This window comes from Globicephala melas, chromosome 1 (genome assembly GCF_963455315.2).
Source record: "Globicephala melas chromosome 1, mGloMel1.2, whole genome shotgun sequence".
NCBI lineage: Eukaryota > Metazoa > Chordata > Mammalia > Artiodactyla > Delphinidae > Globicephala > Globicephala melas.
Window position 1 is genome coordinate 44,307,363 of NC_083314.1, and position 21,011 is coordinate 44,328,373.

Sequence of the window (21,011 nt, forward strand, 5' to 3'; positions counted from 1 at the left end):
AAAATAGACTTTAAAATAAAGAATGTTACAAGAGACAAGGAAGGACACTACGTAATGATCAAGGGATCAATCCAAGAAGAAGATATAACAATTATAAATATATATGCACCCAACATAGGAGCACCTCAATACATAAGGCAAATGCAAACGGCTCTAAAAAAGGATATCAACAGTAACACAATAACAGTGGGGGACTTTTTACATTTTTTACACTTTTTACATTTACACCAATGGACAGATCATCTGAACAGATAATTAATAAGGAAACAGAAGCTTTAAATGACACAATAGACCAGATAGATTTAATTGATATTCATAGGACTTTCCATCCAAAACAGTAGATTACACTTTCTTCTCAAGTGTGCATAGAATATTCTCCAGGATAGATCACATCTTGGGTCACAAATAAAGCCTCAGTAAATTTAAGAAAATTGAAATCATATCAAGCATCTTTTCTGACCACAACACTATGAGATTTGAAATCAATTACAGGGAAAAAAAATGTAAAAAACAGAAACACATGGAGGCTAAACAATACGTTACTAAATAACCAAGAGATCACTGAAGAAATCAAAGAGGAAATCAAAAAATGCCTACAGACAAATGACAGTGAAAACATGACGATCCAAAACCTATGAGATGCAGCAAAAGCAGTTCTAAGCAGGAAGTTTATAGCTATACAAGCCTACCTCAAGAAACAAGAAACATCTCAAATAAACAATGTAACCTTACACCTAAAGGACCTAGAGAAAGAAGAACAAACAAAACCCAAAGTTAGCAGAAGGAAAGAAATCATAGAGATCAGATCAGAAATAAATGAAATAAAGGCAAAGAAAACAATAGCAAAGATCAATAAAACTAAAAGCTGGTTCTTTGAGAAGATAAAAAAATTGATAAACCATTACCCAGACTCATCAAGAAAAAGAGGGAGAGGACTCAAATCAATAAAATTAGAAATGAAAAAGGAGAAGTTACAACAGACACCACAGAAATACAAAGCATACTAAGAGACTACTACAAGCAACTCTGTGCCAATAAAATGGACAACCTGGAAGAAATGGACAAATTCTTAGAAAGGTATAACGTCCAAGACTGAATCAGGAAGAAATAGAAAATATGAACAGACCAACCACAAGTAATGAAATTGAAACTGTGATTAAAATTCTTCCAAGAAACAAAAGTCCAGGATCAGATGGCTTCACAGGTGAATTCTATCAAACATTTAGAGAAGAGCTAACACCCATCCTTCTCAAACTCTTCCAAAAAATTGCAGAGGAAGGAACACTCCCAAACTCATTCTGTGAGGCCACCATCACCCTAATACCAAAACCAAACAAAGACACTACAAAATAGAAAATTACAGACCAATATCACTGATGAATATAAATGCAAAAATCCTCAACAAAATACTAGCAAACAGAATCCAACAACACATTAAAAGGATCATACACCATGATTAAGTGAGATTATCCGAGAGATGCAGTGATTCTTCAATATATGCAAATCAATCAATGTGATACACCATATTAACAAATTGAAGAATAAAAACCATATGATCATCTCAATAGATGCAGAAAAAGCTTTTGACAAAATTCAACACTGATTTATGATAAAAACTCTCCAGAAAGTGGGCATAGAGGGAACCTACTTCAACATAATAAAGGCCATATACAACAAACCCAGAGCAAACATCATTCTCAATGGTGAAAAACTGAAAGCATTGCATCTAAGATCAGGAATAAGACAAGGATGTCCACTTTCACCACTATTATTCAATATAGTTTTGGATAGCTATGGCAATCAGAGAAGAAAAAGAAATAAAAGGAATACAAGCTGTAAAAGAAGAAGCAAAATTGTCACTGTTTGCAGATGACATGATACTATACATAGAGAATCCTAAAGGTGCCACCAGAAAACTACTAGAGCTAATCAATGAATTTGGTAAAGTTGCACGATACAAAATTAATGCACAGAAATCTCTTGCATTCTTATATACTAATGATGAAAAATCTGAAAGAGATATTAAGGTAACACTCCTATTTACCACTGCAACCAAAAGAATAAAATACCTAGGAAGAAACCTACCTAGGGAGACAAAAGACCTGTATGCAGAAAACTATAAGACACTGATGAAAGAAATTAAAGGTGATACCAACAGATTGAGAGATATACCATGTTCTTGGATTGGAAGAATCAATATTGTGAAAATGAATGTATTACCAAAAGCAAACTACAGATTCAATGCAATCCCTATCAAATTACCAATGGCATTTTTTACAGAAGTAGAACAAAAAAATCTTTAAATTTGTATGGAGACACAAAAGACTGCAAATAGCCAAAGCAGATTTGAGGGGAAAAAACGGAGCTGGAGGAATCAGACTCCCTGACTTCAGACTATACTACAAAGCTACAGTAATGTAGACAGTAGGGTACTGGCACATAAAGAGAAATATAGATCAATGGAACAGGATAGAAAGCGCAGAAATAAACCCACGCACCTATGGTCAACTAACCTATCACAAAGGAGGCAAGGATACACAATGGAGAAGAGACGGTCCCTTCAATAAGTGGTGCTGGGAAAACTGGACAGCTAATATAAAAGAATGAAATTAGAACACTCCCTAACACGATACACAAAAATAAACTCAAAATGGATTCGAGACCTAAATGTAACACCGGACACTATAAAACTCTTTGAGGAAAACATAGGAAGAACACTCTGACATAAATCACAGCAAGATATTTTTTGATCCAACTCCTAGAGTAATGGAAATAAAAACAAAAATAAACAAATGGGAACCAATGAAACTTCAAAGCTTTTGCACAGCAAAGGAAACCATAAACAAGATGAAACGACAACCCTCAGTAGGGGACAAAAATATTTGTAAATGAATCATCGGACAAAGGATTAATCTCCAAAATATATAAACAGCTCATGCAGCTCAATATTAAAAACACAAACAACCCAAAACAAAAATGGGCAGAAGACCTAAATAGACATTTCTCCAAAGAAGACATACAGATGGCCAAGAAGCATATGAAAAGCTGCTCAACATCACTAATTATTAGAGAAATGCAAATCAAAACTACAGTGAGGCACCCCCTCACACAAGTTAGAATGGGCATCATCAAAAAATCTACAAACAACGAATGATGGAGACCGTGTGGAGAAAAGGGAACCCTCTTGCACTCTTGGTGGGAATGTAAATTCATACAGCCACTATGGAGAACAGTATGGAGGTTCCTTAAAGAACTAAAAGTAGAATTACCGCATGACCCAGCAATCCCACTACTGGGCATATACCCAGAGAAAACCATGATTCAAAAAGACACATGCACCCCGATGTTCACTGCAGCACTATTTACAATAGCCAGGTCATAGAAGCAACCTAAATGCCCATCGACAGACGAATGGATAAACAAGATGTGGTATATATATACAATGGGATATTACTCAGCCATAAAAAGGAACAAAATTGGGTCATTTGTAGAGACGTGGATGCATCTAGAGACTGTCAAACAGAGTGAAGTAAGTCAGAAAGAGAAAAACAAATATCGTATATTAACGCATATATGTGGAACCTAGAAAATGGAACAGATGAACCAGTTTGCAGAGCAGAAATTGAGACACAGAAGTAGAGAAAAAAATCGTATGGACATCAAGGGAGGAAACCTGCAGGGTGGTGGTGGTGGTGGTGTGATGAATTGGGCGATTGGGATTGACATGTATACACTGATATGTATAAAATGGATGACTAATAAGAAAAAAACAAAAAAGTAAAAATACACTTCCCACAAAACAATAAATTTTGGAATTATTCAAATACATTGCTGAGAAATGGATCAATCTTAATGACATTTTTTAGAACAATTGGTTTCAGCAAAAATTATTTTTTTATCATGAGTAAATATACAAAGATTATGTGAATGATTATATGCATAAACAATAGATAATACGGAAAATCAAAAATCTATTTTGCTGAATGGTATGTCACAAATATTCATTTTTCATTAATGTATGCTATATTTTTATTATCTCCTTTATCCTGGTTTCCTTGGAGTTTATACTTCAACTCTTCTAATGGTTACAAAGTTGCAGCATTAGTACATTTACTTGAATTCATTCTTTTTCAAAATGAAAATTTTAAGGCTGTGACTTTATATTTGATTATAGTTTGGCCACACACCATACAGTTTGATATGTGGTGTCCTTATTTTTATTATTTTCTAAATAATCTGAAAATAAAACCATATTCTTTGACCTACTTGTTGACTAGAATGGTCTTTTTTAATATGGCTGGGGTTGGGGTTTTGGCATTAAAAGTTCATTACACATTTCTAGCTTTATTGCATTGTGGGCAGGAATTGTGGCCTATACTTTTAAATTATTATTAACAATTTCTTTGTTGTTTAGTATATGGTCAATTTTGGTAAATTTTCTACGAACACTTGAAAGAAGGAATATTATTTACTTAAAACTAAAGGACTAATGTGTATTAATTAGTTCAATTATATTAACTGAGAGCAGGTATAAAACTGTAGAAAATTCAAATACACCTGAAAGATAAAAAACAGCTTTCACACATTTTTTAAAAAGGGAAAAAGTAGAAACTCATCATTAAAACAAGAGTTACCTCTGAAAATAGTAGTTGGAAATAGTTTAATTTACTTATTGTTTCTTACCACTGATATTAATAGGTATTCTACCTTTAGTCTTAAAAGTATACAATTAAAAAAATAACAAAATAACAACTAAAATATTTCAATGCTGATCTTTAGGTATTTTGTTAGTTGTCTGAATGCAAAGGAAAAAATCGTATTTTTTCTATTATTCAAATATACCTGTAAATATTTTGCTACATACTTTAAAATAATGAATCAAATAGATCTCCAATTCTCATTAGAGTCACATTACATTTATAATGTAGGTCACATGGTGATTAGTTTTGAGCCAAGATGACTTGCAACTTGAAAAGTAAAGCATAAGAATAACAAAACAAATGGACTCCTCATAAGCCCAATTAAAGATCCCAATAATCACATTATGAGGGGATTGGCAACACATTAATTATCCTGGCTTTATTAATAAAATCTCTCTTTGTCACACACATATGTGCACACACGAATAAACATAGCCTACCAAAAACATATTTGAAGGGCAAGTGTACCTACATACCACATGAACACACACACTCCACTCTTCATTACTGTTTTACATTGTTTTGATTTTCATCGTATTTTTTTTCCTGGTGTTTTTTTTCTTTGCCATGGTCATGTAGCACACTAAAAATGATTTATGCTAAACAACCTACCATGGACAGTGAGCTTGGTGCTCGTGCTGCTTGATCCTGCCACATTAGCTGCTGTGCACGTGTACTGGCCAGCATCACCAGGCTGAGCAAATGCTATTTGCAGAGCTCCAGAGCTGAGGATGTGCTGGCGGACTGATTCCATAATTACATGCCCATCTTTATGCCACGTAATGTCAGGTGGTGGGAGGCCATCTGCCTCACAGGGTAGCATGATGGGCTTATCCACAGCAATGATATATTCCTTAGGAGGGGGGCTAATGACTGGAGGAACTAAAAGATACAAGGTTTGAATGTTACCTTAAAAGCAGGAATGTACCATTTACACACTACAGTATTACTCTAGCAAAGTGAAGTCACATTGACAAGAAACAAAGCCCTGACTTTACCACATCATCACCAAAGGATTGCTATAGCTTGTTTGTGTTGGAAAAGAAAATTCATTGACCCCATTGTAGAAAATTATTCTCTATCTAGTTAACAAATATAAATGATAATCAATTTTAAATAAGGATATAAACATGTACTCATGAGGGATTTCATGTCCAGAAAACTTAGACTGTGTTGACAGAGGTATTTTCTTTAACATACATGTATTGTGATTCATCAGCTACTTAAAACTTCCAAAATAGACCCCTTCAAGGTTTGGAAATTGTTCACCTGCTCAAAGATCCTTTTATTCATGCGTTTCCTACAGTGCTTATGATCTCATATACAGTGGCCATATTTAACAAGGTATTTTGTTAATGAATAAAGGAATAAAGAAGTAGAATATGGAAAAGAATTACAATTAACCCTTGAACAACGCAGGGGTTAGGGATGATGACCCTGTGTGCTACCGAAAATCTGAATATAACTTATAGTTGGCCCTCTGTATCCTTGTCTCCTCTGTATCTGTGGTTTTTGCATCTGCAGATTCAACCAACCTTGGATGGTACAGTAATGTAGTATTTACTACTGAAAAAAAATCCATGTATAAGTGGACCTGCACGGTTCAAACCGTGTTGGTCAAGGGTTGATGGTATATAGATAGAACTCTTCGCACTTCTTCAGAAAATGGTGGAAGGGCTTATGATTAGAATTTCTCTTCCTAGTGTCTACAACAGATTCCTAGTGTTTACAATAGATTACACTAAGGATATTCTACTGAGCTTTTCTTACCCTTTCCTGCCTTGGGGCTATTGCACATGCTGCCCTCTCTTCCTTGGACACTCTGCTACTTTTACATGGCTCATCCTAGCTCATCATTCAGGTCTCAGCTCCAGTGGTACCCACCTCAGCTCCAATAGTATCCCCCCCACACCAAGCAGTTGTTAAACCTCACTTTAACCACTAGTGTAAAGTAGTCCCCACATTTTCCCATTTTGGAATATTGAAATGCTGTTAATTGTTCAAAGTGTTTCTTTTTCTTTTTTGAAAAAAAGTGTTTCTTTTTTTCGTATCAATAGTTTTAATCAATTAGTGAAGGGAAAAACCCTCACTAATTCTTTTCTATGACCCTCAGTGTTGCCAAAACCAATGAATATTTCTTGGTCATCATCCTAACTGACCTTTCGCTTGCATTAAAAAAGCTGTCTACTCCCTTCTTGAAACACTGTCCTCTCCTAGCCTCCATCTAGTTTTCCTCTGTCATCTCTTCCCTCTCCTTTGTATTCTTTTCCAGTGTTCTCTCTTTTCTCAGACCTCTTAACAATGCAGAGTCCTGGGGCTTTGTCCTTAAGATATTTTCGGTCCAAATTCTCATCCAGTGTTATAGACTGAAATACCCTGATTACTTCCAAATTTATATCTTAGACTATACTTCTCCCTTGAGTTCTGAATTCATAAATATTCAACACTTTTTGACATCTCTGCTAGGATTTCTAATAGTTTCCCACATCTAACATGATTAAACAGAAGTCACGCTTTCCTTCCTCCCAAACCAGTTCCTCCCCTTGCATCCCTCACAGCACTATCTCCCATCTCTAGCTCAGGCCCAAAGCCCAGGAAACATCGTTAACTCTTCTCTTTTCCTAACCTCCCAATCTGATTAATCAGCAATCCTGGCAATTACATCTCCAAAGAGTTCTTGAATCCACCACTTCTTGTTCATTTTCCCCTGCAACTCACACACCCACTCACACTCCCAGCCAGACCGTATCACATGATGCCTAGAGCACTTTACTAGTTCTTCCAGCTCTAGTCTTGTGCTTTCTCAAATCATTATCTATATACCAGCAAAAGAGGTCTTCCTAAAACCAAACAAGAGTCTTGGTTAAATCATTAAAAGGCTTCAACATTGCACACAGAAGGAAATCTTACCCCTCCTCTGGTCCTTTGGGCACTCTGTGCACTGGTCCCACTTTCTCTTCTGACCTCCTTCACATTTTGCCAGCCTTCCCAGGTTCATTACTGTCAGCCACACTGGCACGCTCCTTTTCTTACCCTTTCCTGCCTTGGGGCCATTGCACGTGCTGCCCGCTCTTCCTTGGACACTCTGCTACCTTTACATGGCTCATCCTAGCTCATCATTCAGGTCTCAGCTCCAATGGTAACCCCCCTCAGCTCCAATGGTACCCCCATCAGTAGGTTAAAGCCTACTTTAACCACTAGTGTAAAGTGGTCCCCACATTTTCCCACTAGTCTCCATCTCAGCCTTTTGTTTTCCCTCTGCATAGCATATGTCAGAATTTATCATAATTTCATTTATTTGGTAGTTTCATTTTTTTCCTTCTCCACACTATAAGGAAAGGATCATATCTATAATGGTCAATGTATTTCTACTTATTATCCCAATAAACACTTGTTAAAGAAGTGTTGAAAAATACAAATAAATTAGATTTACAATCTGCAGGTAAGTGAGCTTTACTACAGTTATTAATTCACCACAAGAAAATCACACTACAAGAAAATTCAAATCAGCCATGCAAACTGAGCAGCTCGGAACCCATCTCTAGGTCCCGTCTTGATCCACAAAAACAATGCATGTAAGATATGAATATTACATCAAGAAAATATAAGTTAAATGTGAAAAAAGACCCCACTGTCTTCAGAATATTTTTTTCCATCAAGCTGGTTTAATTGCAATTATGATTTATTTTTTTGTTTCATGACTCTTATTGGTGATTCTTTAAAATTTTAAAAATTTACGATGTTTTTTAAGTGGATATTACAATCCAGTATTTTGTAATGCATACAACGTAGTATTATAGAGAGAATAGTTTTAAAAATCACCTTAAATATGTGCTACAATGAAAGTACCAAAGAGAGGTTCACAGAAATTCAAAATATCATGAGATGCCTCAGTTTTCTTATACAAATAATGCCCCAAAACACCCAAGCACTAAATTTTTTCCTTCATGAGGTTAATAGAAAAACATCTAGGATAATATAAACTAAGAATGTTAATTAAGAACTATGGTGGCATCATTACTTTAGATATATGAATTCTGATATACACTATTATAAGCATCTTTGCAATGAAGACATAGAGATTTATTATTTAGGTACCTTGGACATTTAACTTGATTTTGCCCAAGGCTGTACCAGCTGGATTCTGAGCCACACACATGTAAGTACCAGCATCCTCTCTGACAGCTCTGGAGATCTGCAAGCCACCACGAGGAAGAACTGCATGGCTTCTACCTACATCATAGTTACAAAAGCAGAGTGAGAAGAATTTTTATTTTCATTAAAAAGTCATACCGACTTCTGAATTATAAAACTGAATTGCCATTATTTTCTTGATTGAAACGGTACCTGAAGTGATGACATTGATACCTTCCTTTTGCCAAGTGATGAAAGGACTGGGAGTCCCTGTTGCTTCACATGGTAATAAAATGGGATTGTTTAGAATGACGGCTAGTTCACTTGGCTGAGGCCGAATGACTGGAGGCTCTATAAGAACCAATCAGCAGAAATAAGCAAAGGCTCTAGTTAGTAGCATAAATGTCTATAGTAGCCATGAGGTTACACATGACTGAATTCAAAATTCCAAAATATTAGTGATTTCATTGTCCCAGGGAAAAGCAAATAGAGGTCATATCACATTTTTTGAGTCTTGTTACTATAGCCAGTTTCCATTAGAAGAATTCCATAGAAAAGACTAAAGTCAGAAACAGATCATAAAAATTCAAGAAGACAAATAATTTAGGGGTTGTTTTGTGTGGTTTGTCATCTGTATGTTTTCTTTAGTCTATTGAAGAACATCTATCAGGCTTCATATTCCCCAAATATTACTGTGGTTTATGACTCTAGATGGTACCACCTGTCAAGAATAAACATGACTTAGAAAAGTACAACAGCAAAATTTTAATGAATAAATAACCTTTCATACCTTGGACGTAAAGGCTCACATGTCGATGTGCAGAGCCAGCGGCATTCCTGGCAACACAAGTATATCTTCCAGCATGGCTTAATTGAGTGGCAAATATTTCAATTGCTCCTAAAAAGGAAAAATTTTTCATGCACAGTGCATCCCTGTTTTTCTGGTTTGATAAACCATGTCTCTTTGATTTTGTGTGAGTCTGCCCCCTAGCATAGTGCGTGGCTTGTACTCATACTTGTACCCCCTGTGCTTACCTACCACAGTATTTTTTTAAAAATCACTATTAACAGCTTTATTTAGGCAAAACTTACAGACCATAAAATTCACTGACTTAAATGTACAATACAATGATTTTTAGTATATCTACAGAGTCGTGCAATTATAATTTTAGAAAATTTCCATTATGCCCAAAGAAATCTCAGTCCACTTATAGTCCTGCCTCACTCTCAACCCCAAGTGTAAGCAATCAGTAATCTAATTTCTATATATATTGGCCTTTTCTGGAAATTTCATATAGATGGGATCATACAGAAGGCTTTTGTGTCTGACTTCTACTGTGAGCATAGTTTTTGAGTTTCATCTGCTGCAGCAGGTGTCAATATTTTTGTTCCATTTTATTGCTAAATAGAATCCCATCCTGTGAATTATCCACATTTTGTTTATCCATTCACCAGTTGATGGACATTTACATTGTTTCTATGTTTTTGGCTATTGTGAATGATGCTGTACGAACATTTGCATATAAGTCTTTGGGTGGACATATGCTTTCATTTCTCTAGGTAGGGACCTAGGAATGGAGTTGCTGGGTCATATGGTAACTGTTTGACATTTTGAGAAAAGTTCTAAACTGTTTTCTTAGCACAGTACTTTGTGCTGAAGAGTAGTTAATTTTTTTTTTTTTTTGCGGTATGTGGGCCTCTTACTGTTGTGGCCTCTCCCGTTGCGGAGTACAGGCTCTGGACGTGCAGGCTCAACGGCCATGGCTCACGGGCCCAGCCGCTCCACGGCATGTGGGATCTTCCCGGACCGGGGCACGAACCCGTGTCCCCTGCATCGGCAGGCGGACTCTCAACCACTGCGCCACCAGGGAAGCCCAAGAGTAGTTAATTTACATTTTATGATTTTACTTGCTACCCGTTTATGCAGATTTCTGAGATAGCCAAAATACTATGCTTTGAAAGCCAAGTTCTATCCTGAGAACAAATCTTTCATTATTTCCCTTCTACTGAAGAAATAAACAAATTCTCTTTGAATAATATGCCCACACTCATAAACCCTCAGGATGTTAGTTGCTACTTTAATCTCCAGTGTACCTCCCCAATGCAGGATGAATTTCCAGAAACACAAATGTGAAGCACTTATACTTCCATTTGGGTGAATTTTTTTCTCTTTAATATTATAAAATTTTCAATACTTAAATTCTATAAATGATGGTTACTACCACCCTCAAAAATTATCCATATCATAGCACTTAACACCCAGCCCTACTTGCTAAATTATTGAAACCTTAAAAGCAAGAACCTTGTCTTAGTTTTATATCTCAGAAACTCAGTGGAGTATTTAGCCTATTTTAGGTACTAAATGTTTGTTGAATGAATGGACATTCTATTTGGCCAATAAAAGACGTGTGGTTCACTCAAAGGCAACCAGTAAATTTGTTAAGCCTTAGGTTTAGTAAATATGCACATAAAATCCCAGTGGTCATGCTTAATATATTCATATCAGTCCTAGATATTATTTGTTATTTTGTTTTTAGACTTTTTTTCTATCCCTTTCCCAAGTTCCCCCTCCCCACTCTTAAGTGCATTTTTTCCCAGATGCCTAAGCCCAGGAATACAGATGTACTTTATTCTTTTATTTTGGTGCAGCAGAAGTCCAAGTAAGGCCATCCAGTAAAAACGAATCCAATCAATAGCTGTGTAATCACTGAGCTGGGTCTTACCTGAGGACAGAATTCTATAGCCCTCTCCTCTGGGAAGCAGTCTTATACCATTTTTCGCCCAGTGAATTGAGGGAAATGGAACTCCTGAAGCTGTGCAGGTGATCACGGTGGGGGCGTGTGTGGTTACTAGGAAGTCAGTAGGCTCATCAGCTATGGAAGGTGGAACTAAAAGGAAAACAACAAAAAGAAAGAAAACTACATGTTCCCAACCCTTACAGATTTCCAAAGCCTTCTCATATATCCTTCTCTTTCTACACTGAAAGTGAATGCTTGGTCAGTGGAAAAGGAAGGTCTCTTGTGAAGTAGAGGAATGATGGAATGATATCATTATAATAACTTTCAGTCCACATACTAAGCCAGTTCTACCTTGGACAGTGAGATCCACAGTTCTCTTATCCTCTCCGGCATCACTTGTCACAGTGCACTCATAGGTTGCAGTGTCATCCACAGAAGGGGAAATAATTACTAGTGAACCTGAAGAAAGGAGCCTAGAAGAGAGATTTCAAAGTAATGAGGTGCTATATATCAATTTTCATAAATGTTTCTAGTTGGTTCAACGTGGTACTATCTTGTGAATTGAGGGAAATGGAACTCTTTCTTCATGTTAAAACGAGCATCATTTTATGCATCAGACTTTAAGTTTATATGGCAGTGGGTTAATAGGACCTCAACCTTGACATCTGCAGGAAGCAGTGGTGTGGAATGATTGTGTTAAGAGGGAATCTTGAATTTTCTGAATGCTTATGGCATAATCCACCATGTTCTCCCAGGTGAAATACAGTGAAATGAGCACACTGATGATAGCCATTGTTTATTGGCCATTGAATACATTCCTGGCACCATCTCAAATGCTTCACATTAATCATCTCTAAATTTCACAGTAACTTTGCAGATTGGTATTTGATTATTTCTACTGACAGATGGGTAACTACAAGTCTGTCTGTCTTGCACCTTTCCCTACTTCACACGTCTCCTTACATGTGGTGGATACCTTGGAGATGCATAGTACATAAATCAAAGAGTCTTTTCCTTAACTTTGAATCAACTCAAAACTAAAGTGATCTGAATCACTTCAAATGTTCAGAAGGTTGAGTAAATACACATACATTATTTAAAGTAACCTCATGAATCACTTTGCTGTAGAGCTGAAACTAACATAACATTGTTAATCAACTATGCTCCAATATAAAATAAAAATTAAAGAAAATATGTATCAAAATCAATAGATCTTTAAAATTTCTAGTGGTTGAACATACTAAAAAAATTAAAATAATCTAAATAAGAATATCTGTATTCTTACTTCAAACTGTGCAATGATGAAATGATTTGATTCAATGGAAACATACTTGACCTGCTTTTTTATTCAAGGGCATTGTACATTTTCCCCATAGTATATGCTTTCAAGTCACTAAACGCCCAATGCCAAAAGATTAAGAGGGTGAGAAAGAGGGAGAAGCAACAGAGTTTCAAGTGAAACACTCCTAGTTTCATATTTCCTGATATATCAGAACTGATTTTTGTTAAGGTAGGTCTATGAGAACATTTGCTTTCAGTACTATGGCAAACCTTTTGCAAGATATCTATTAACTTGAGATACAAGAAATGATGCTTATCTAAAGTATCAGAAATTCCTAGTTTCTTTTTTAAAGGTTAGTCTTTAAAAAGTATGATATCATATTAAGAGCAATGGTAGTCAAGCTGGAAGAATACAAAAAACTGGGAGAAAATGCTGTTCTTCCTCCCTCCACATGCTGCCAAATACCTATGCTGTATTTCAAGGTATAAAATTTGATTTTTATTCTGCAACTAAAACTTGTATTATTTCTACAGAATAGTTTTTCTTTTATACCAAATGATGTTTTTATCTTTTGTCTTTATAAAATTCCAAAAGATACTAAAAAAAAAAAAAGCAGAATGGAAATCTAATTTTTTAGAGCTCAGACAGTTATCTACAGGACTTATGAATACAGAAGTTGCACCTATAATTCAGAAATAAGATTTTAGGTTGAAAAACTAATTCTACATTAAGAAAAAATAATACGCTCTCTACATACTAGCTAATTCTTCATACTTTATATATTTGCTGTCTCCATGAATAGAGTTTAAATGTTAATTCTTTTAAAACTTATGTTTCTAAATAATAGGTGGGATTTTCCAGTTAAATTATTCCTTACCGATATGAATTCTGATTTTGATCCACATTAAGAAGATGCCCATTTTTTCTCCAGTTGATTGATGGTTTTGGTATCCCAGTAGCCTCACAAGCCAGAGTGGTTTGAACATTTACTGTTACAGTTATGTTGGTAGGACCCAGAGCAATAGATGGAGGAACTAAAACAAAGTCACCAAGTAAGAAACAGGTTCAGTAAATAGTATGCCATTCGAAGTATCTCTGCCAAACTGAAATTAATCATTGCTAACTTGCTTTATAGTCATGAACACAATAAGGTTCTGTGAATTTACACCGTGTCGTGATGATGCTTATAATATAGTGTAATACATTTAAATAGCACTAGATATGAAGGTCTTTATGTTATGACCTCACTGGTTTAGGCTACCAAAGAATATCTGACCCAAAGATTGGATGTTGTTCATAAAAGTACACTTACCATGGACTTGTAAATCTATTCGCCTGCGATCTGTTCCAGCAGCATTGGTAGCCATACACAAATATCTCCCACTATCAGTAACATGTGCTGACTGGATGTGAAGGAATCCATTTTCCAAGACGGAGTATCTATAAGAAAGATCACAAGTGAGTTCCTCCAGATCAGCCTTTCTGATTATGCACATTTTGACTGAGAACATTATAAAATACCCAGTTAAATCCATTTTTAGTCCTTTCCTACTTCAGAAATTTATAATACCCTTGGTGGAAAAAAAAGGATATTCTGCAAAGGTGCATAGCAGATGGGCTTGTGATCTTGGACAGATTATAATCATTACATTTTGAACATAAGCCTTAAGAATTATGCTTCTAAAATACTATATTCTGATCCTCATTTAAGATGAAGAGACTCACTTTAGAATGAAAAGACCCAAATAATGCACTGGATCAAAGATTTTAAAACTTATATTTCAGTTCTTACAGTATTTTTTATCCTTTTCCAGAATTGTTACCTTGCATGATTCTCAGATAGAACAGCTCCATCCTTTCTCCATGTTATCCTTGGGGTTGGCACACCTTCCGCAAAGCATTCCAATACAGTTGACTTATTTAAGTGAATGACAAGACTCTGGGGGCCACTCTTTATGCTTGGAGGAACTGCACAAGAGATGCATGTGGAAAACTTCCTTTATATCAATAACATAGCCTGAACTAAGACTCTTAAGAGGTAATACAAAGTGAGATTTGAGTTAAATGTATGGCTTTGCCTACAGCTAATTCAGGTTAGTATAAATAGAATTGGGGTTTAATTCCTAAAGTCTTATTCAAGGTAAGATTTTATTTAAAAATTTACTTAAAAATGAAGAGTAAATGGGTGGGGAAGCTTTAAATCCCTGATATGGTGTATGAAATCTGGCTTTCTAATGAAAGAGGCTTGAATAGAATAAAAGTCATCTCTGGTATGATACAAATTAAAGATGATATTTCTTATTTCTCTTTGGCCAAATAATGGTCAGAGAATGTTAATACTGGAACAACTTCACTTTAAATAAAGGCTAGAAAGTGGGGTGTTATAACAAAGCACATCTGTGATTAATTATGCAAGTCTCAGAGTGTGTATTTTATTAATCATTGAGTTCATATGGGAATAGAAAACTTGAATTTTAATTTTAGTGTTAGAGATATTAGCTGCCTGGGTCACTCAACTTGTAAAGTTTCGTATATTAAAAATCCAAAGGGACGGTTTTGAAAAAGTCTGTTCATATTCTTGAAATTTGGCAGATCTTAGTGTTTAGATTTTATATTTGAGAAAATTACAGTCCCATGGCAGTCCCTGTCTAGCACATATATAATCAAACACCAACATCAACAAAGGTGACTAATTAATTGGCTACTTGTTATCCAGAGATTTAGTGTATTAACTTCTCCAATGGCTCTGATCTGAATGATGCAAAACGTCAGGATATACTGATAACAATTGGACATATATTGTCCTCTAAGAGAAATGTATCTTTTTCTTTTGAAATTGAGTTAGTTTGAATATAGTGATAGTACAAGTATCACGTGTTGTCTTTATGAAAAGAAATAAGATAAGCACAAGAATTTGTTTAGTATGCTCATAAAAAATAAAAACGTTATCATCTCTTTAAATGCCCTTATCTAAATTTTTAAATTGTGAAACAGTGATTAATTTTTCTTACCATTTACAGTGAGAATAAATTCTCTTGTAGTCTTTCCTGCAATGTTGCTGGCAACACAGGTATAATTGGCTGTATCACCTAGATCTGCATTATTAATTTGCAAGTATCTCCCTCCAGATAGGATTCTTACTCGAGGTGTTGCCTGGATTCAGTAAGTAAAATTTACCATTAAAATGTTGGACAATAAAATAAAATAAAATATTAATCATCAAAAGTAACTATAGTGAACTGTAGTGCACCTGTCTCCCAGTATCTTTGTCTGCTCCCCCCACCGCTATCCTGGTATCAAAAACTCTTGGGAAATATTTCTATGAGTGTAGTTAAAGCAAGAGCACAATCAGTGTCTCCAGTTCTTCACAGTGACGGCCACAATGAACCTCTCAAGGATGAAAAGGTGTCTCAAGTTGGGCCCATTCGAGCTCCCCAGAAAGACACTGCTGGAAGTGTTGGAATAAGGCATATTTTTACTGGAATCACTGGTAGTGAGGATGACATAGCTTGGTGGCAGTCATACCACCATGTGGGGACAGCTTGCTCTGAATCTAAGACATAAGCAGAGTTGGGATTCAGAGAAAGGACAGAGATGCTTGACTACATGGTTAGAGCCTCTGGATCTAGTAATGCCTAAAGCTTAAGTTCACCAATTACTATAGCTAATAAATATCTTTTTTTTCCATTTAAATTATTTTGAGTTTGAATTGTCACTTAAAGCTGAAAGTTTCCTGACTAATAAATTAACTTTGGTTAACTTATAGGAAATAATTATCCTTCAACATATTTAACATAAGTAAATAAATGATTTTAGTCTACAAATATTTATTAAGCACTTATTTTGCGACCAGGCATGGGACCAAGAATTATGAAAATTCAGAGACCTATATTGAAATGAAATACTGAAATATAATGAAATCTAATCTCTGCTATAATGTCCAATTGGGGATTGTTCATAGGCTTTAAAAAATGCCAGGTAACATCAAAGACTGGTATTTTCTGATTGTGCCTAAGTGGAACTACTTCAGGAAGAGCCCAAATAAGATTTTTCTACCATATGGGTTCTGTCCCAGATAAACATATATTTCTAATGAAAAAAGTTGTTCACACTAACATAGACAGTTCAGGTCAATTTATCTTGAAAGTCCACACATTTTCTCTAGGCCTTTCCTTGCTACAGGGGCTATTAATGGTAAACTTTTATTACTTCTGATGAGAATAAGTGATTTCTTAAACATACATGGTAAGTTCTACGCAACATTTTAATTTTGATATGGGTATAGCAGGATTTTAGGCTAATAAAAAAATTCTGAGTTGATTCTCATGTCTTTCTTCTATGAACATCAGTAAGTTCTGCCAACTTATTCAGTCTCACTACCATTTTCTCTGGTTCTCTTCTCATTTACTGCCAGTGATTCTTCCAAATTTGATTTCTTTCCTCAGATAGAACATCATTCTCAGCTGATGACCTTAATTCCTACTTCATTGAGAAAATCAAAGCCAGGTGCCTGCAATTTCTCCCTCTCATCTCTTGCATATGAATGCAACCTTCCTTCCTATTTTTCCATCTCTGTGGAAAAAGGTCAAGGCTTCTGTCCAAGGCTAATGTCTTCACCTGTCACCAGGGTCCCAACCCTTCCCCACTGGACACACTTAGTCCTGTATCTTCCATCTCTTTCAGTAAATAAGCATATACAAGTCTTTTTTGTATTTAAGTAACAGTCCACAATCATTTCCACTTCCTCTTCTTTAACTCCCCCAGACAGCTGTAACCTGTCTTCTACTTTGATCACTGTATTGAAGAACCGTTGTTCAGATCTTTAATCAAGTCTATGTATTGCCAAAGCCAGTGAATACAACTTAATTTGTATCTTAACATGGACTCTGTTAACCACTCCCACTCTCTTCCTTGGCTTTCAGTACACCAATGTCTCCTATATTTAATCTTAGTTCTCTGAGTCCTCATTCTCAGTCCCATTCTTCTCTTCTTCCTTTGCTCACCTTTTAATTGTCAATGTTGCCTTAGGCTTTATTCTCATTTACAGGTCTTCTCACACGGTGTGCTTTCTGGCTGACCTCATACAAACTGATGGCTTCAGCAACAGGTTACACCATTGAGGACCACCAAATCAAAGATGTTTTTGATGAAATATGGACCCATATGTCTTAGTGCTTCTTAGAAGCTCCACTTAGATAATATATAGGTAATTCAAACTCAAAATATCTAAAACTGGACTCTTTTTCCCCCATAACTGTTGAAATCAGTCTGTCCCAGTACTGACATCACTTGGTCATATATGAGATTAGCCTGAATGTCTGTATCATCAACATTCACTCAGTCCCTATCTGAACACCTAATGGTCTAGAGTGAAATGCACACATGGGAGATAAGACTATGGAGGAAAAGTCAGAGCATGAAGGGCTTTGTGAGCTAAGCTGGGCAGTTTAACCCGAATCCTGAAATCTATGGAGAATCATCAAAGGATTTTAATCAAGGTCTACTTCAACCATACCAAGCTACCTGCAGTTCCTGGGACAGCAGCATTCCTTCTCCTGTAATGTCTTTGTACATGCTATCACTTATGTTTGGAATCCCCTTCTTCTTTCTCACCCAACATCTACCCAACATTTAAACTGAACTCACCCTTTCCAAGAGGCTCCCCTGGGCTATTCCTTACCCTTCAGTCTGGATTACTTGCTTCTCCCCTGTGTTTCCATAAAATGCTGTATATCCCTCTAAGATATTGTTTATTGAATATCAACAGTATCAATTTTCTACAATCTTTGATATCCTTCTGTATATTTTCAGATAGTCTGTGAGCTCCTTGAGGATCAAGATTATTCTCAGGGGCAATCATAGTGCCTAGCATTATAATAGGCACACAATAAATAGAGAAACTGAGGCACAGGACTGTTAAGTGATATGCATGATGATTTAACAAGGAAGCAACTCTCAGCACCCAGTCTCTCTGTGTTTGGCATTTGTGTGATTTGATGATGGTGAAAGTCTTTCTGCCTTATGTATTAGGGACACAATTTCCTTTTATTTAGGCACAGTGTACCACAATAGGTTATACTAACAGGATGAGGAAGAACAAAGGAGAAACAAAAGGATAAGTGAGTACTAGGATAAGGACAATCAGAGCATTCAAAGTCACGGCTTTGAGCCAACCCTAAAAGCCTACTTAGGATCCTGGGCTGTGACACTATAGGGCAGCAGACAGATATCACCTGAGCATGGGAACCTTTAAAGAGCCAGTAACTGTGTTTTCAAAGATTCCAGTCCATATTTCTGGTGTTGCACAGATCCTTGGGGTCACTCCTGAGGACCAAGTTTAGACTAGGGAAATTCAGTAATAGGTTTGCCCTAGGGAGTTGGCAGGACAGGTCAGGTCTTTTGAGACTCTGATGGTTTCTTCCCTCTCAAGTAAAGACAAATGGTACAGATGAACCTATTTGCAGAGCAGGAATAGAAAGGCAGATGTAGAGAACGGACATGTGGACACAGTGGGGGAAGGGGAGGGTGGGATAAACTGGGAGATTAGGTTTGACATAAATACACTACCATGTGTAAAACAGATAGCTAGTGGGAATCTGCTGTATAGCACAGGGAGCTCAGCTCAGTGCTCTGCGATGACCTAGATGGGTGGGATGTTGGGGGGAGGGAGGTCCAAGAAGGAGGGGATATATGTATATATATGTCTGATTCACTTCACTGTACAGCAGAAACTAACACAACATTGTAAAGCAACTATACTCCAATTAAAAAAAAAGACATAGCTGAGTGTTTTAATTCAACTTTAATCCACGGGCTCCAGGAGATATATACTTGGGACAATTTACAGAGTATATAAATCAAAATACCTGTCTTTTGCCTCATAACTAGCTACTAACTACTCCAAGAAGGCTGAGAAAAAGGCTGATTAAAGGACCCTGTGCCCACCCCTGTAATGTTGAATAACTAGTAGTCTGACACTGTTTGGTTTTATCTCCCTAGCAAGGACTCTCTTGCTGATTTTTTTGTCTCACAATGAATCTGTGGAATTTAGCAAGATTTACCTGTAACCGTTCTCCATTTTTAAGCCAGGTGATTACAGGTGGGGGCACTGCATCCGATTTGCATTCCAATGTCACTTGTCTGTTCCGTAACACAGTGAAATCCTGGGGCTCATCAGTTCCAGCAATATTAGGGGGGACTGGGCATGAGAACAAATACACCAAAGGCTTTTAATAAACAGGATATAAAATGATCTGGATTATCTGAGGTGTTCAACGAATGTTGCTTCTGCTGTATGAAATAAAAAGCATAAACTTAAAACATTACTCATTCAATTTATAGTACAATGATTACAAATAGTGAAAAATTTTTTACCTTTCTCAGTACTTTCACATACATCAAGTAATGGAATTCTTCCAATGGCCACGTAAATGACAGGATAAGTAATATAATCAGAGTCTAAGTACAAAGAAGGGATTCCTTGTCTAGCTCTACACTTGGTAATAATTTTCTCTGAACATCATATTTTAAAACTTCTAAATTAGGGTCTGCCCATTATAATATACAGAAATATGTACATTTTTCTTAATATGCAGAAAGGGGGAGGGGCAAAATAGGGTTAAGGAATTAAGAGGTACAAACTACTATGTATAAAATAAATAAGCTACAAGGATATATTGTAAAGGGAATACAGTCAATATTTTATAATAACTTTAAATGGAGTATAATTTATACAAATTTTCAATCACCTCTCCATGAAGAGTAATTCCCATTTCTATGTCAAAATAGTATCGGCCACAGTCTAATTTGCCCAACTTTTCTAAAAGGTAATTTGGCCTTAAATGGTGTGTGTGTGTGTGTACATGCATGTGTGTGTACTTGCATATAATCAAGTAAATATACCTACAGAAATTTATCAAAACAAAATAATTAAAGGAAGAGGCCAACACACATGTACAAAGATGTCTATAACAGTGTGGCTTATATTGGTAAAAATACAAAACAGCTTAAATATCCAAAAATAAGGAATGTATTAAATAAATAATGGCATATTCATAAAATGGGACATCATGGAATCACTAGAAAGTAATGTTATAAAAATACATTTTTTGACATGAAAACATGTTCACCATACCACTAAATAAGATAAAAAAGTTA

At 36.0% G+C, this 21,011-nt stretch overlaps 1 protein-coding gene across 1 annotated transcript in view; it reads right to left on the bottom strand.

Moving 5' to 3' along the window:
• HMCN1 (hemicentin 1) overlaps nucleotides 1–21,011 on the bottom strand; it is a 521,171-nt gene that overhangs the window by 100,539 nt on the left and 399,621 nt on the right. Inside the window, exons 71-81 of the mRNA XM_030873036.2 lie at nucleotides 19,916–20,052; nucleotides 15,866–16,007; nucleotides 14,678–14,822; nucleotides 14,167–14,294; nucleotides 13,732–13,888; nucleotides 11,924–12,045; nucleotides 11,558–11,722; nucleotides 9,625–9,732; nucleotides 9,048–9,185; nucleotides 8,799–8,933; nucleotides 5,313–5,582 (exon numbers count right to left, since the gene is read on the bottom strand). Of these exons, the coding sequence (XP_030728896.2) occupies nucleotides 5,313–5,582; nucleotides 8,799–8,933; nucleotides 9,048–9,185; nucleotides 9,625–9,732; nucleotides 11,558–11,722; nucleotides 11,924–12,045; nucleotides 13,732–13,888; nucleotides 14,167–14,294; nucleotides 14,678–14,822; nucleotides 15,866–16,007; nucleotides 19,916–20,052 (1,647 nt within the window). The remainder of the gene's footprint in view (nucleotides 1–5,312; nucleotides 5,583–8,798; nucleotides 8,934–9,047; nucleotides 9,186–9,624; nucleotides 9,733–11,557; nucleotides 11,723–11,923; nucleotides 12,046–13,731; nucleotides 13,889–14,166; nucleotides 14,295–14,677; nucleotides 14,823–15,865; nucleotides 16,008–19,915; nucleotides 20,053–21,011) is intronic.